Genomic DNA, 16568 nt, shown 5'->3' with positions numbered 1-16568 from the left:
GTGTTGCCGCATATTTGGATCAACCACTTGGCCTTTCATAGATGCCTTTTAATTCATGCTGGGATTCCAGTTTTCAATTCTAAATTCCACTGACCTTTCCAGACTGCACCAGGTCATTAAATCTCTTCCTGCAGTAGATTCAGGTTCTTGCAACCACCCTTGAGCTACTGGCTATCTCTGCAACAACCAGCCATGCCTTCTTCGTTAGGATTGCTGGCCTCTTCTTTGTGTCTGCTGGAAACAGGACTTCTCTCCTTTGCCATGCTGCCTGTAGGATCACATCCAGGGAGGCTTCACTGGAGTGATACTTCCTCATGAAGAAACTATTCCTCTGCAGCCTATGTTGATATAAATCCTTTCCTGTGTAGCCTGTATCTGCAGCCTCCATGAGTGCTGTACATGTGACTTTAAAAATGGCGCATCACAGCAAGCTGCTGTCACTATGACCGACCCACCACCCTTAATTGGCCAACTCGCCCACCTGCCAGCCCTTAATTGGCTCTTCCTCGTAAAATCGCCTGTGCGTGCCACCAACCCGAATATCACCTGACATCAGGTCATTCACCCAATTGGTAGAATTAAGGCCTATGGGTTGAAACCCAAGAACCTCTCTGGAAGACTGTACCACAGTACCACAGTGCCACTTTGTGTAGAAATGTACCACCAAGCTCTATAGATGTGTTGATCATAATGGTAGCCTTCAATCCATTGTTATGATCAGGTGAGGAGGGTCGAAGGGCTCCCCTCTTTTCCCTCTCCTCGTTTGACTGCAACAGGTTTATTTCTTTTTGAAGTGGATATACTTGCTAATTCGGTGAGTGTTTAACTATTTACGTACCGTGATCATAAAAAGAACCATTCGGATAGATTTTCTTGAGTTTAACAAAGAAAGAGGTTAGCTTTATTGTACTTAAACTGATCTAAATAAAATAATAAAATACGCTCCGACTTTCACACACCCACACACTAAAGTTCTCTCACACACATATAAATAGGTTACAGAGCTGGGGAAGTTTAGATTGGTCAAATTAGAGTCCAGAGAAATAAAAGGGGTAGACAATGTGGAGGTTGGTGACTCAGCTGGTTTCAGGCTGAATTTGGTGGTCGTGGGACTTTCCTTTGGTGGTCCTGAGGCTTCCGATTTGAAGGTGTGGATAGCTGATTTGGTGGTGCTCCTGGAGACAATAGTTTAGCTGATTTCATTAAGGGTCTCTGTCAGCAGGAGGAGCATCCCTGGGTGGTCACAGTCAGCAAACAGGGTTCAAAGCTTGCAAGGTGGATTGGAGAGGGGGAATGGAAGGAGGGACCCCACTTGGGTCTTCTTTCATCAGCATTCTAGTTGCTTGTCTCCTTACTGCAGAGAAAACACCACCTTAAGCACATGAAGGGTGTGCCTGCCACATGACCATCACCCAGTGATTCAAGCATGGTTGTTACTACTAGTGTATTCCCTCTTGCAACTTAAGTAGTCCATGTCTAGGAATTCCCTTCTCACAGCTAGGGTCCCATTTTTCAAGTGTTTAGGTTTGAGTGGTTCATCTTTACCAGTTGAATACCTTGTTGCCTTGCTAATTGGAGGATAGCTGGTTCCCTCAGATACCCCAGGTCATTGTCCTTGATGGTTCTGTGCAGACATGCTGGGCTGGAACTTGTGCTCAGCCCGACGTCGGGTTCTGTGGTGGGGTGGGCCGGAGAATCAGAGTGACAGCAGTTGCCATGGAACCCGACACTGGGATTGCTGGGCCCAATCTTCCTGGTGGCGGGGAAGCTCCATAGTGGCCCCTCTGCTAATCTGTGACAGGACATTAGTTAGAATAATTAAATAACCTCTCTGCAAACATTACCATGTCATCTGGCATGATCCTCCCATTCATTCCCGATCTTCAGAACGACATGCGGCACTCACGCACCTTCACTTTGCCATCCAAGAGAAGCTACCGCCACCGGGAAGGGAAAGGGGTCAATTTTGCATTCTGAGAGAGTATAGATGGGGGAGGGAAGGGGTCACTGCTGCATTTTGAGTATAGATGGGGGGGGGGAGCGGTCAACAGTGCATTCAGGGTTTACATGGTGGGGGACGGGGGGAAACTTTGCATTATTTTATAGATGGGGGGACGGGGGCAACTCTGCATTTTGTTTGCAGGGCGGGCAGCCTTTTAAACATGGCACCTGCTCATGAATCAGGTGACGCCGTTCACAGCGTTGCCAGGGCCACTCCTGCCACATGATTGGGGGGGGGGGGTGGTGGCAGCTGCCATCAATATGCTAAGTGCCCACCCGCCGCAGAATCACGGCGGTGTGGGCCCCTTGCAGGGCGGCCGCCATTTTCTACACACAAGATCCAGCCTGCTGTCTCCATCTCAATGCGTTGGAATGTGGAAAGTATAATAATGCAATTTGGGATAGCCATCTTTAGCTGCCAGCATCAAGTCACATTTTATCTCTTTTTAAAAAAAAAAATTCAGTTCAGGTTTCCAGCCAATGAATTAAAAATCATCACTCAACATAAAGTACATTTTCGTCACACCATTCATATCTATACAAGTAGAGTACTTAAGATTTTATAAAAATAATCCTGATTATAATTCCAAAGAATGCAATCAAATTTCCTTGTGTTTGTTTATTGGAGTCAGGGATGTCAAGATTTTTATCCACTTTGTGAGAGTGTCAAGCATTTCAAGGTTAAGATCAGCTATAGTGTCCTATTCGAACAATGTATCTTAACTTCAACATGCTTTGGGTATGATAGTGTACTGGTTATGGAATCCAGAGGCCTGGATTAATGTTCCAGTAGAACATTAGTTCAAATCCCACCCTGGAAGTTTGAGAATTCGAATTCAGTTTAAAACATATGGATTTAAAAAAAAAGACTTGTATCAGCTGTTGGATTGTCATAAAAACCCAACTGGTTCACTAATGTCTTTATGGGAACACAGGAACTGAAGTGGCCCATCACCACCTTCTTTGGGCAACTGGGGATGAACAATAAATATTGTCTTTGCCAGTGTCGCTTACATCATGAAAATGAGAAATAAACATTCTGTATCACTGTGAATTTTCCCATTTATCACAGCAGTATACCTAATGTCGTTTTGGGCATTTTATGTTACTTGTATTTCCGAACAGGAAATGAGATTCCGTTAATCTTTTCCCTGGTCTTATTTTTACCATGCAGGATGAGTGTACAGACCATCCGGAATGCCTTCAGTGTTGAAAATGGCCACCGTCTTTCAGATGATCAGATTGTAAACCACTTCCCCAACCATTATGAGCTGACCAGGAAGGACTTGATGATTAAAAACATAAAGCGTTATCGCAAAGAGCTCGAAAAAGAGGGAGGTCCTCTAGCAGAAAAGGATGAAAATGGCAAATATGTTCACTTAGGTACCCATATTGTATATCCTGTAGTTGTTTGGGATCAAAGTGGCAAATGATTATAACTGATTTAACAGTATATATAAAACAGTAATCTGTGTTAATTCCAAATTATCAAAACTAAAAAATTGTAAGATAAAGTTTCAACATATATATTCCAATTGCTCATCTTGTTGTTGCTATTACAGAGACTTGGTTGAGGGAAGGACAGGATTGGCAGCTAAATGTTCCAGGATTTAGAAGCTTCAGGCGGGATAGAGGGGGATGTAAAAGGGTTGGGGGAGTTGCATTACTGGTTAAGGAGAATATCACAGCTGTACTGCGGGGGGACACTTCGGAGGGGTCATGCAGCGAGGCAATATGGGTGGAGCTCAGGAATAGGAAGGGTACAGTCCCGATGTTGGGGGTTTACTACAGGCCTCCCAACAGCCAGTGGGAGGTAGAGGAGCAGACATGTGGACAGATTTTGAAAAGATGTAAAGGTAACAGGGTTGTGGTGGTGGGTGATTTTAACTTCCCCTATATTGACTGGGACTCACTTAGTGCTATGGGCTTGGATGGGGCAGAATTTGTAAGGAGCATCCAGGAGGGCTTCTTAAAACAATACGTAGATAGTCCAACTAGGGATGGGGCCGTGTTGGACCTGGTATTGGGGAATGAGCCCGGCCAGGTGGTCGAAGTTTCAGTAGGGGAGCATTTCGGGAACAGTGACCATAATTCCATAAGTTTTAAGGTACTTGTGGATAAGGATAAGAGTAGTCCTCGGTTGAAGGTGCTAAATTGGAGGAAGGCTAATTAGAACAATATTAGGCAGGAACTGAAGAATTTAGATTGGGGGCGGCTGTTTGAGGGTAAATCAACATCTGACATGTGGGAGTCTTTCAAACGTCAGTTGATTAGAATCCAGGACCAGCATGTTCCTGTGAGGAAGAAGGATAAGTTTGGCAAGTTTCGGGAACCTTGGATAACACGGTATATTGTGAGCCTCGTCAAAAAGAAAAAGGAAGCATTCGTAAGGGCTGGAAGGCTAGGAACAGACGAATCCCTTGAGAAATATAAAGACAGTAGGAAGGAACTTAAGCAAGGAGTCAGGAGGGCTAAAAGGGGTTATGAGAAGTCATTGGAAAACAGGATTAAGGAAAATCCCAAGGCTTTTTATACATATATAAAGAGCAAGAGGGGAACCAGGGAAAGGGTTGGCCCACTCAAGGACAGAGAAGGGAATCTATGTGTGGAGCCAGAGGAAATGGGCGAGGTACTAAATGAGTACTTTGCATCAATATTCACCAAGGAGAAGGACTTGGTGGATGATAAGCCTAGGGAAGGGAGTGTAGATAGTCTCAGTCATCTCATTATCAAAAAGGAGGTGTTGGGTGTCTTGCAAAGCATTAAGGTAGATAAGTCCCCAGGGCCTGATGGGATCTACCCCAGAATACTGAGGGAGGCAAGGGAAGAAATTGCTGGGGCCTTGACAGAAATCTTTGCATCCTCATTGGTTACAGATGAGGTCCCAGAGGACTGGAGAATAGCCAATGTTGTTCCTTTGTTTAAGAAGGGTAGCAAGGATAATCCAGGAAATTATAGGCCGGTGAGCCTTACGTCAGTGGTAGGGAAATTATTAGAGAGGATTCTTCAGGACAGGATTTACTCCCTGTTGGAAACAAATGGACTTATTAGCGAAAGGCAGCATGGTTTTGTGAAGGGGAGGTCGTGTCTTACTAATTTGATTGGGTTTTTTGAGGAAGTGAAAAAGATCATTGCTGAAGGAAGGGCAGTGGATGTTATCTATATGGACTTCAGTAAAGCCTTTGACAAGGTCCCTCATGGCAGACTGATACAAAAGGTGAAGTCACATGGGATCAGAGGGGAGCTGGCAAGATGGATACAGAACTGGCTCGGTCATAGAAGACAGAGGGTAGCAGTGGAAGGGTGCTTTTCTGAATGGAGGGATGTGACTAGTGGTGTTCCGCAGGGATCAGTGCTGGGACCTTTGCTGTTTGTAGTATATATAAATGATTTGGAGGAAAATGTAGCTGGTCTGATTAGTAAGTTTGTGGACGACACAAAGGTTGATGGAGTTGCGGACAGTGATGAGGATTGTCAGAGGATACAGCAGGATATAGATCGGTTGGAGAATTGAGAAATGGCAGATGGATTTTAATTCGGACAAATGTGAGGTAATGCATTTTGGAAGGTCTAATGCAGGTGGGAAGTATACAGTAAATGGCAGAACCCTTCGGAGTATTGACAGGCAGAGAGATCTGGGCGTACAGATCCACAGGTCACTGAAAGTGGCAACGCAGGTGGATAAGGTAGTCAAGAAGGCATACGGCATGCTTGCCTTCATCGGTCGGGGCATAGAGTATAAAAATAGGCAAGTCATGCTGCAGCTGTACAGAACTTTAGTTAGGCCACACTTAGAATATTGCGTGCAATTCTGGTCGCCACACTACCAGAAGGACGTGGAGGCTTTAGAGAGGGTACAGAAGAGGTTTACCAGGATGTTGCCTGGTCTGGAGGGCATTAGCTATGAGGAGAGGTTGGATAAACTTGGATTGTTTTCACTGGAACGACGGAGGTGGAGGGGCGACATGATAGAGGTTTACAAAGTTATAAGCGGCATGAACAGAGTGGATAGTCAGAAGCTTTTTCCCAGGGTGGAAGAGTCAGTTACTAGGGGACATAGGTTTAAGGTGAGAGGGGCAAAGTTTAGAGGGGATGTGCGAGGCAAGTGCTTTACACAGAGGGTGGTGAGTGCCTGGAACTTGTTGCCGGGGAGGTGGTGGAAGCAGGTACCATAGAGACGTTTAAGAGGCATCTTGACAAATACATGAATAGGATGGGAATAGAGGGATACGGATCCCGGAAGTGCAGAAGGTTTTAGTTTAGGCAGGCATCAAGATCGGCGCAGGCTTGGAGGGCCGAATGGCCTGTTCCTGTGCTGTACTGTTCTTTGTTCTTTGTAGTGTAGGTAGCATCAACAACATGGACTGCACTGGCCAAAACATCTGCCACCAACAGAAACAACAACAAAAAACACAATCATCCCCACAAACTCTACACTATCCATCATTCTACCAAACATTAAAAAAGTGAAATACTGCAGACTATTTTCCCTATCTTTCCTGTAGACCTTCTAACCTGTTATATTTAATTCTCAGTCCTGACCATCTCGCAGTCCTTTCTCAGTAATGGCTACCATGTCAGACCCTCCAAGTTGAATTTGCACCTGCAATTGTTCCTTATACTCTGTGCATTTGTATGAAAAATGCTTACTTGGACTACAAACCCTAATGCTTTACTCATGTTTATTTCTCTCTCCTGGCTGAATCACTTTACATCTTTTAGTTTTCCCTTTAACTATAGTGCTAAAGCACTATTGCTGACTGTTACTCCACTCTCTTCCTTTTTGTTTGTTTTTGAACGATTATTAAGACTACCTCTTCCACCTGAGCCCTCCTTATTTACTAGTTTAAAGTCTTATCACTGCCTTATCTATCCTTTCTGCCAGGATCCTGATCCCAGCCAGGTTCAGGCACAGTCTGTCCCATTGGAACATCCATCCTGTCCCAATACTAGTGTTGGTATCCAATGAAATGGAACCCCTCTTTCCCACACCATTCCTTCACAACATGTTTACCTCCCTAATCTTCATAGCCCTATGCCAATTTAAACGTGGATCGGGTAATAATCAAGAGATTATAACCCTTGAGGTTCTAGCTCCTGATACTCTCTGAACAGGACCTCTTGCCTACTCTTCCCTATGTTGTTAGTCCCAACATGGAACACAACAACTGGATCCTCTTCCTCCATCTCCAATATCCTTTCAAGCCAGTTCAAGATGTCCCTCACCTTGGCACCCCCTAGGAAGGACAAATATGATAATCGGCAATGATAATGGGAGGCCTGTAGTACAGGCCTCCCAACAGCGAGCGTGAGATAGAGGTACAAATATGTAAACAGATTATGGAAAGATGTAGGAGCAACAGGGTGGTGGTGATAGGAGATTTTAATTTTTCCCAACATTGACTGGGATTCACTTAGTGATAGAGGTCTAGATGGAGCAGAATTTGTAAGGAGCATCCAGGAGGGTTTTCTAGAGCAGTATGTAAATAGTCCAACTCGGGAAGGGGCCATACTGGACCTGGTGTTGGGGAATGAGCCCGGCCAGGTGGTTGAAGTTTCAGTAGGGGACTACTTTGGGAATAGTGATCACAATTCCGCAAGTTTTAGAATACTCATGGACAAAGACGAGAGTGGTCCTAAAGGAAGAGTGCTAAATTGGGGGAAGGCTAACTATACCAAAATTCAGCAGGAGCTGCGGAATGTAGATTGGGAGCAGCTCTTTGAAGGTAAATCCACATTTGATATGTGGGAGGCTTTTAAAGAGAGGTTGATTAGCGTGCAGGAGACATGTTCCTGTGAAAATGAGGGATAGAAATGGCAAGATTAGGGAACCATGGATGACAGGTGAAATTGTGAAACTAGCAAAGAGGAAAAAGGAAGCATACATAAGGTCTAGGAGGCTGAAGAAAGACGAAGCTTTGAAAGAATATCGGGAATGTAGGACCAATCTGAAATGAGGAATTAAGAGGGCTAAAAGGGGTCATGAAATATCTTTAGCAAACAGGGTTAAGGAAAATCCCAAAGCCTTTTATTCATATATAAGGAGCAAGAGGGTAACTAGAGAAAGGATTGGCCCACTCAAGGACAAAGGAGGAAAGTTATGCGTGGAGTCAGAGAAAATGGGTGAGATTTTAAATGAGTACTTTGCATCGGTATTCACTGAGGAGAGGGACATGACGGATGTTGAGGTGAGGGACAGATGTTTGATTACTCTAGGTCAAGTCGGCATAAGGAGGGAGGAAGTGTTGGGTATTCTAAAAGGCATTAAGGTGGACAAGTCCCCAGGTCCGGATGGGATCTATCCCAGGTTACTGAGGGAAGCGAGAGAGGAAATAGCTGGGGCCTTAACAGATATCTTTGCAGCATCCTTAAACACAGGTGAGGTCCCGGAGGACTGGAGAATTGCTAATGTTGTCCCCTTGTTTAAGAAGGGTAGCAGGGAAAATCCTGGTAATTATAGACCGGTGAGCCTGATGTCAGTGGTAGGGAAGCTGCTGGAGAAGATACTGAGGGATAGGATCTATTCCCATTTGGAAGAAAATGAGCATATCAGTGATAGGCAACATGGTTTTATGCAGGGAAGGTCATGTCTTACCAACTTAATAGAATTCTTTGAGAGAAGTGACAAAGTTGATTGATGAGGGAAGGGCTGTAGATGTCATATACATGGACTTCAGTAAGGCGTTTGATAAGGTTCCCCATGGTAGGCTGATGGAGAAAGTGAAGTCGCATGGGGTCCAGGGTGTACTAGCTAGATGGATAAAGAACTGGCTGGGCAACAGGAGACAGAGAGTAGTAGTGGAAGGGAGTTTCTCAAAATGGAGACGTGTGACCAGTGGTGTTCCACAGGGATCCGTGCTGGGACCACTGTTGTTTGTGATATACATAAATGATTTGGAGGAAAGTATAGGTGGTCTGATTAGCAAGTTTGCAGATGACACTAAGATTGGTGGAGTAGCAGATAGTGAAGGGTCTGTCAGAGAATACAGCAGAATATAGCTAGATTGGAGAGTTGGGCAGAGAAATGGCAGATGGAGTTCAATCAGGGCAAATGCGAGGTGATGCATTTTGGAAGATCCAATTCAAGAGTGAACTATACAGTAAATGGAAAAGTCCTGGGGAAAATTGATGTACAGAGAGATTTGGGTGTTCAGGTCCATTGTTCCCTGAAGGTGGCAACGCAGGTCAATCGAGTGGTCAAGAAGGCAAATGGCATGCTTTCCTTCATCGGACGGGGTATTGAGTACAAGGGTTGGCAGGTCATGTTACAGTTGTATAAGACTTTGGTTCGGCCACATTTGGAATACTGCGTGCAGTTCTGGTCGCCACATTACCAAAAGGACGTGGATGCTTTGGAGAGGGTGCAGAGGAGGTTCACCAGGATGTTGCCTGGTATGGAGGGCGCTAGCTATGAAGAGAGGTTGAGTAGATTAGGATTATTTTCATTAGAAAGACGGAGGTTGAGGGGGGACCTGATTGAGGTGTACAAAATCATGAGAGGTATTGACAGGGTGGATAGCAAGAAACTTTTTCCCAGAGTGGGGAAGTCAATTACGAGGGATCACGAGTTCAAAGTGAGAGGGGAAAAGTTTAGGGGGGATATGCGTGGAAAGTTCTTTACGCAGAGGGTGGTGGGTGCCTGGAACGCGTTGCCAGCGGAGGTGGTAGACGCGGGCACGATAGCGTCTTTTAAGATGTACCTAGACAGATACATGAATGGGCAGGAAGCAAAGAGATACAGACCCTTAGAAAATAGGCGACATGTTTAGCTAGAGGATCTGGATCGGTGCAGGCTTGGAGGGCCGAAGGGCCTTTTCCTGTGCTGTAATTTTCTTTGTTCTTTGTTCTTTGCAACTCTCGATCAGCCTACTAAGGATGCTCTCTGTCCCCCTAATTATCGAATCCCTACAACTGCCGTATTACACTTCCACTCCTCCTCCCCTTTTCCCCACTTTGGATAGTCTTCTGCTCTAAGATGCCATGGTCTACATTCTGGCTGTCCTTCCAACGGCCTTTATCCTTACCCTCACAGGTAGCACGCACATTATACCTGCTGAATAGGATTAGTTTCTGCAAATCCTTGTTCTCCATCTTACCTGAGTTCTTCTTACTCTGCACACTATTTGTCACACCAACCCCGTTCTGAATCTGCATCTCACTACGAGGTGTGACCGAAATCTGGAGCAAAACTGTCCAGATACTGCTTTCCTCCCTTATGGTCGGAGTGTCTCCAACTCATACTCCAGCTCAATGGCTCTCAGCAGAAAGATTCAATGTCAGAGACACTACTGCAGATCTATCCTTTCGCTTGGTACAGTCAAACTCCCATATACTGTAGTCTAGACACACAAACTGCTCTGCCATATCATAGTCTAGATTATTTATATTATTTATCGCTACTTTTTAGTTTGTTGTAAGTTTTTTTTCTTCTTCACACTAACTTGCACTAAGCACTAAAATACTGGACAAAAAATCTAAATACTTAGTGCTTCAAGCTTGCACAAACCACCACAAGTATTGGAGGCAAAAAGCAGCACCTTCTCCTCCCTCTACACCGAATTCCCACTCTCACCAAATTCCCAACTTTTAGACTCTCTTGACACTGCACTCCTTTTACTACCACTCTATGTCCAACAAGTACAAAAGACAGGCCTGGAACTGAGAGCTTAATATTGAGTAGAACAAGTGATTGTGTGGAGGAATCACTAATTATAGTATTGGAAAAAATGGTCTGGCTGTCCAGTGCATGCAGCTTGTTGGTTGTTTCTGCAGCTATTTCTCTTCAGCTCAGTTCCATTTAACTCAATGCAGTCTCCAGAAATGCCAGAGAAAATAGTTCATCTGTTTCATACCATTCACCTATCACAATTGTTTCTTCTCAAACATGTGTTTGCTAGAAAATCACTTGTAAATCACATGAGCCTAAAGTTTAGTCTTACTAGCTCCTGTATTAAAATAATTAGAGATGTTTATACTTCCAATTATACTCCACATTATATATGATATTTCTCTCAACAGGATGTATTCAGAAATTGGGAGTAAGAGAAAAACACACAAGGCCAGACTGTGGAGTCAGCAGTAGTTGTCTAACAACGTTGAACATGTGATAGGCTTAAAGTTCCCAGTTTAAAAGGAAAATGAAAAGTTTAGATTTTTTCCATCTGGTGTCAATGTACCATTCTTGTGAACGAACCTGAATAGTTTCCTGGATTAACTAAAGGGAATTGAAAAAATACATGTAACCTCAACTAAATAGTGTTGGCAGGAGGGAAAGAATTACACAGTGTAATGGAATAATTTTTGAGAAAACAGTGGTTTTGGCAAACCTTTTCCCCACAAGTTTTCTCCCCCTTTCCTGAAAGTGTTGGGGTTTAGTTCCATGGGCAATGGCTCTTTAGTGGCCATCCTTCATGTTTGAATTTTGGCAGCAAGTAGCAGCAGGAAATTGGAATGTGTAGAGGATCAAAATCCTGTCCTCAACTGATAATCTGTACATGTGCACTTTCTGGCAGGAGACACCACATGGTGATTCCGAGCAGGGATACTGACTGATTTACCCAATTCTTAGCTTAGCACAAACTGGAGGTTGAACCTGGTTCAGTTCCACACTTGGTGGTGCATTTTCTGAAATGAGCCATCATAAAACAACTGTTACAATTCTACTGAACATAATGATCAAACCTTGTCTTAGTTTGATCTAAATGATTAGTTCATGACGGAGCTGCATGGATTGGATTTGCTGGACCGTGATCAGTTAAATGCAGTTTGCCTAATCATTATTGTACTGCTTCAGTTAGTTTGTGGAATTGCACTTTGTTAGGAAAAATGCTGTGCTTTTCAGTAATGTTCTAGAAAATTGTTAGTGTGCAAATACACTGATTGTTTGTGACAAGAAGCAAATTTACTGCCCTCCTTAAATCTCTTTCTCTAGTGGCTTAATTAAAAACTGACTGAACATATCCAAAACCAATGGCCTTGAAATTGGGCTCCGTAACACCCATTTTTCAGATTCTAAGAAGCCTGTTAAGTCCCTAATATGGCAGGTCAGAACAGCACTTCCCACCATATAGGTATAGTAGGTAGTGCCTGTGTTAGGATTGCACATCAGCGCTTTCAAAATTAAAATAATGTATGAAGATGACAGTCCATTTCCATTTTTGGAGCACCCTAGTGCTCCACACGTCATGTACTGGCCTCACTCAATACAGCATGTTGCTAACCAGCATGAAGGCCCCCAAGCTACAGCTATTTAGAGAGATCATGCAGTACTTACAGGTTAGTTGCTGGTTTAGTATTTCTGGTTACTGTTTAACTTCTAGGCATTTTCTGTAGTGTTCGATCACCCCTTAAAGTTCACTTTGTCTGCACAGAGACCATGAGGAGGAGGGCACTGAACAGGAGTCCATATCTACAGAGAGTCTTCAGGGAGCATTTCTCAGCTTCCATGGCAGCAGTGTTTGCTGCTATAGTAGTCATCTGAACTTCCATGGCAACAGTTTGTACTACCATGGAAGCTGTCAGCGTTGTCATAAGATGCTCTATCATAGTGGGTTCCACCATGTGCACCAAACATTTCCTGGTCACTGTTCATCAATCTATTTCAGTAGCCTGGCCCATTAAAGTCTTTTGCATCGGAACTGGTATGCAACCGTGCATTTCGGTAAGCTGACACTTGTGGTGTCCTGTCCCCCTACACTAACTCCTGCACACTTGTGCCTGATAAATCACCATATGCAGATCCCTCCTTTAACCTATTACTAAAAACAGCATGGCGTCAGTCTCTGAGCAAGTGCTTTCAAGAGCAAAATTAGGAGATGCATTTTTTGCAACACTGCACCTCACTTTCTCCACAAGCTGAGAGGTGCCAACATTCTTGACAACTGAAATGAAGGAGAGGAACAAAGGTTAGTTTGTTGTATGAGGGACCGCAAAGCGAAAGAAGTGGGTGTTTTAAAATAGCTGGAGCTTGTCATGCAGAAGTGTGGGATGAGGAAGGAGTCAAAAAAGACAATGAGGATTTGGTGTAAAGCAATCCTGTGTGGCATCTACTTCAGAGTCACCAGTGTTCATGACCTCCACTCTTCCTTCCCATGACTGCTACACCATCCCTCCAGTATTAAGTATGAGAGCAGATTTCTTACCTTGATAATTCTAGTTAGATCATTGAATTTTTTATGATATTGCAGCCATGTCCTTGGTGCAATGCTTCCAGCATTGGCGTACTCACTGATTTCTTTCCAATTTTGGGCATGATCATATTTCTAGGCCTGTGTTTCTTGTAAGTCCAGATCATTTATACCTATACTGAGAAAAATACAGGCCCCTGGAGGACAACAGGATTTACATTCCTACAATCCAGAAAACATCCATTAACCATGACTCTGCTATTTGTCCTTTTATACTCTGTTACCATCTCAAAGAACACCACTAAATTTGTCAAATTAGCGCTGGCTGTCCTCAATTAACTCATGTGTTTCTATAATTTTATCCTGTATTATTTGGCCTCTAAAAGCTTACCCACTACTGAAATTAGGATGACTGAACAATAGTTACCCAGACAATAGTTGTTTACCTGGACAATAGGTTCACCCTTTTTAAATAGAGATACATATCAGCAATGTTCTGATTGGAGAGATTCAAACATGGCGTTCTGGGGAGGATCCGAACAGATTTGGGAGGCAACAACGTTTTCAAGGATTTTGGAGGGAAGGGAAGTTGGAGCTGGGACAGTCGTTTGCAAGGGTGATGGGGGTCAAGGGTTGGATTTTGAGGAGAGGGGTGATGACAACAGATTTAAAGGAGGGACAACACCTGAAGAGAGGGAACCATTTATAAAATTGGCTAATATGGGGACCAGGAGGGGAAGTTGGATAGTCAACAGTTTAATGTGAATAGGATTGAGGGAGCAGGAGGTGGGTCTCATGGACAAAATGAGCTTAGAGAGGACATGAGGGGAGATAGAAGAGAAACTAGAGAAAGATGCGAGTTCAGGGTTAGGACAGGAGGGGGGCTTTATAGGAAGTTTGGCCAGGTGGACTAGTGGAAGGGAGGGGTGCAGCAGAGGCAGCTGATCGAAAGGTCTCAATCTTAGTGACAAAGAGGTTCATAAGCTCCTTGCACTTATTGTTGGAGGTGAGGGTGTAGGGGAGAGGGTTTAAGAAGTAAAGATCCGCTCGGGTGGTAGCGCAGAACACGCGGTATCACCTCAGTCGCCTGTCACAATGTGCAGCCCAATGTTCAGTTCAAGTGACTCGAATGGAATTGAATATTGGGTAGTGGGTATAAACAAGTAGCCAATGCAATATTGTGCATTTACACTGCCACCAAAGACAAATTTCTAGCCCCTGTGGTTTTCAAAACACATTGGTAAAGAACCATCTAAATAAGCAGCTTGTATATCATTTGAGGAAACACCATGGTTCGGATTTTCGAAGGGCCATGGGGTCGGGGGCAATTGCAGGCACGATTTCAAAATTACAGTCCCGGAGGTCGTCTTGGAATCCCAACACCTCTGGGACAGTTTGCAATTTTCAAGTGGCCGAATGCGGGGGTGGTGGGGCTGTGGAACAGCAAACCCATTTGCCACCAATTAAAGGCCCTTAAGTTCCTTAAGGTGCTTGTTAAGGATCCTGTCCGGTGCCAAATGGAATTTTTAAACTTTATTTTGGCAAACCCGAACAGTCTGGTGCATGTTAGTGCACAGTTGTCAGATTCACCGTGGAGCCAAATAAAGTTGATTTGTCTTTGTCTTTAAACAGTTTTTTAATGGACCTTCTTGCGTTGGTGTTAGCGCTGGACCTTCATATTTCCTGCATGGTCTCTTGCATCCTCATTGACGCTGCTGACACTATAACGAACTGTCTGCTGTCTTTGGCAAGGCAGTGGCAGCCCACAATATAATTAGGGCATCTACATTTAATAAAAGCATGACTCGAGCGGCGCACCTGAGGTGCGGGGTCGGGACCTGGAATTCATCCAGCTGTCGGATTCCTGGCCCTGATTTGAAAATCCAGACCCATAATTAGACCCTAGAATATTTTTTTGTATAGAGTATTGTTCTTGCAAAAATGCAGAAAACACTGAAGGTGCTCAAGTTGGGCAGATAAAAAGTAAAAACACAAATTTTGAGTTTCAAATGAATATTCTTCATTAGATCTGATGTCAGATGCCAATTTCTCCTGATCCCCCCTCCTCATTATTTTAGTGACAATTTTAAATTGATATCCCCTCATCACTACCATCCTAAGCAAAGGAAATAGTCTTTCTCAATTCGCCTATCAAAACATTTCATCATTTAAAAAAGCCTCTAAAAACTTCTCCTAGACTTCTTTGCTTAAGTGGAATTAAGTATCTCAAGTTTGTCATAATTTTCCATCCCTGAAATCATCTGGTGAACCGTACGCTCTCTGTGGTTTTAAAGCCCATTTTATAGTTGGTTACCTAACACCATATACGGTACGCTAATGTGGCCGAATTATGGTGTTAAAAATTACTCAACCAATCAATAATTCAAGGGCTCCAAACTGCCATTGTACCCACATTACAAACTGTGTCAGCCATGGTTCAGTTGGTAGCATTCTCACATCAGAATCAAAAGGTTGTGGATTCAAGTTCTACTCCAGGACTTGAGCACAGTAATCCAGTTCAGTACTGAGTGGTGAGTAGTGTAGCTACACTGTTGGAGGTGCTGTCCTTTTGGATGAGACCTTAAACCGAGAGCCCGTCTGCCTTCTCAGGTGGGCATACAAGATCCCATGGCACTATTTCAAAGAAGAGCAGGGGAGTTCTTCCTGGTGTCCTGGCCAACACTTCTCCCTCAACCAACATCACAAACACAGATTATCTATCATTATCATCTTGCTGATTGTGCCCAAATTGGCTGCTGTGATTCCTGCATTAGAACAGTGACTACACTTCAAAAGTACTTATTGGCTGTAAAGCGCTTTGGGACGCCCTGTAATTGTGAAAGACGCAATAGAAATGCAAATCTTTTTCTTCTTTATTACAGAAAATAGCAACATGAACTGTAGAAAATTTCAACTAAAAAGCACAAAATGAAGCATAAAAATCCATGAGATTATAATTCACATATTTCAGATAGGTTGCAGCATACTTTTTTTATAGTAATTCATTCTTTACATTAAACTTTTTTCCAAAATACATTAAATTACTGGAATTTTAAAAACGTAAAATTTTACCTGTCAATGAGCTAAAATCATAGACAGTGCTGGTTTTGATTTTTAATTTGTCCCACCCAAATGAAAACAGGAAACACAAAATAATATCTTGCTATGTTCAATCCTACAATGCCTAATAAGCATTTGCAGCCTCAAACCAATTGTACTGCAATCTATTTGATTTTTCCATCCAAATTGCTTAAATATTTCACATTTTCTTTTCCTAGACAATTTTCTCACGCTCCACTACTTCAAATGAGGCATTGTGTAATGAATCGCCATAAGCAATACAATGAAGAAATATATAATATAGCAATTTAGAAATCTGAGCCTAGGAAGGAATTTATGTAACGATTATAAAAATACTTGCATTTAAATCAAAATGTCTCG

General features: G+C 43.3%; 1 protein-coding gene across 5 annotated transcripts in view; it reads left to right on the top strand.

The window, feature by feature from the left end:
* Window positions 1-16568, top strand: part of LOC137379865 (polyglutamylase complex subunit TTLL1-like) — a 101279-nt gene that overhangs the window by 38046 nt on the left and 46665 nt on the right. For all 5 annotated transcript variants that reach the window (XM_068051261.1, XM_068051259.1, XM_068051257.1 and 2 more), the window contains one exon: window positions 3176-3384. In XM_068051261.1, the coding sequence (XP_067907362.1) occupies window positions 3176-3384 (209 nt within the window). The remainder of the gene's footprint in view (window positions 1-3175; window positions 3385-16568) is intronic.

The sequence above is a fragment of the Heterodontus francisci genome, chromosome 18, assembly GCF_036365525.1.
Source record: "Heterodontus francisci isolate sHetFra1 chromosome 18, sHetFra1.hap1, whole genome shotgun sequence".
Taxonomy (NCBI): Eukaryota; Metazoa; Chordata; class Chondrichthyes; order Heterodontiformes; family Heterodontidae; genus Heterodontus; species Heterodontus francisci.
Note: the sequence above shows the minus strand (reverse complement) of the source record. Positions and strands in the feature narration are given on the sequence as shown.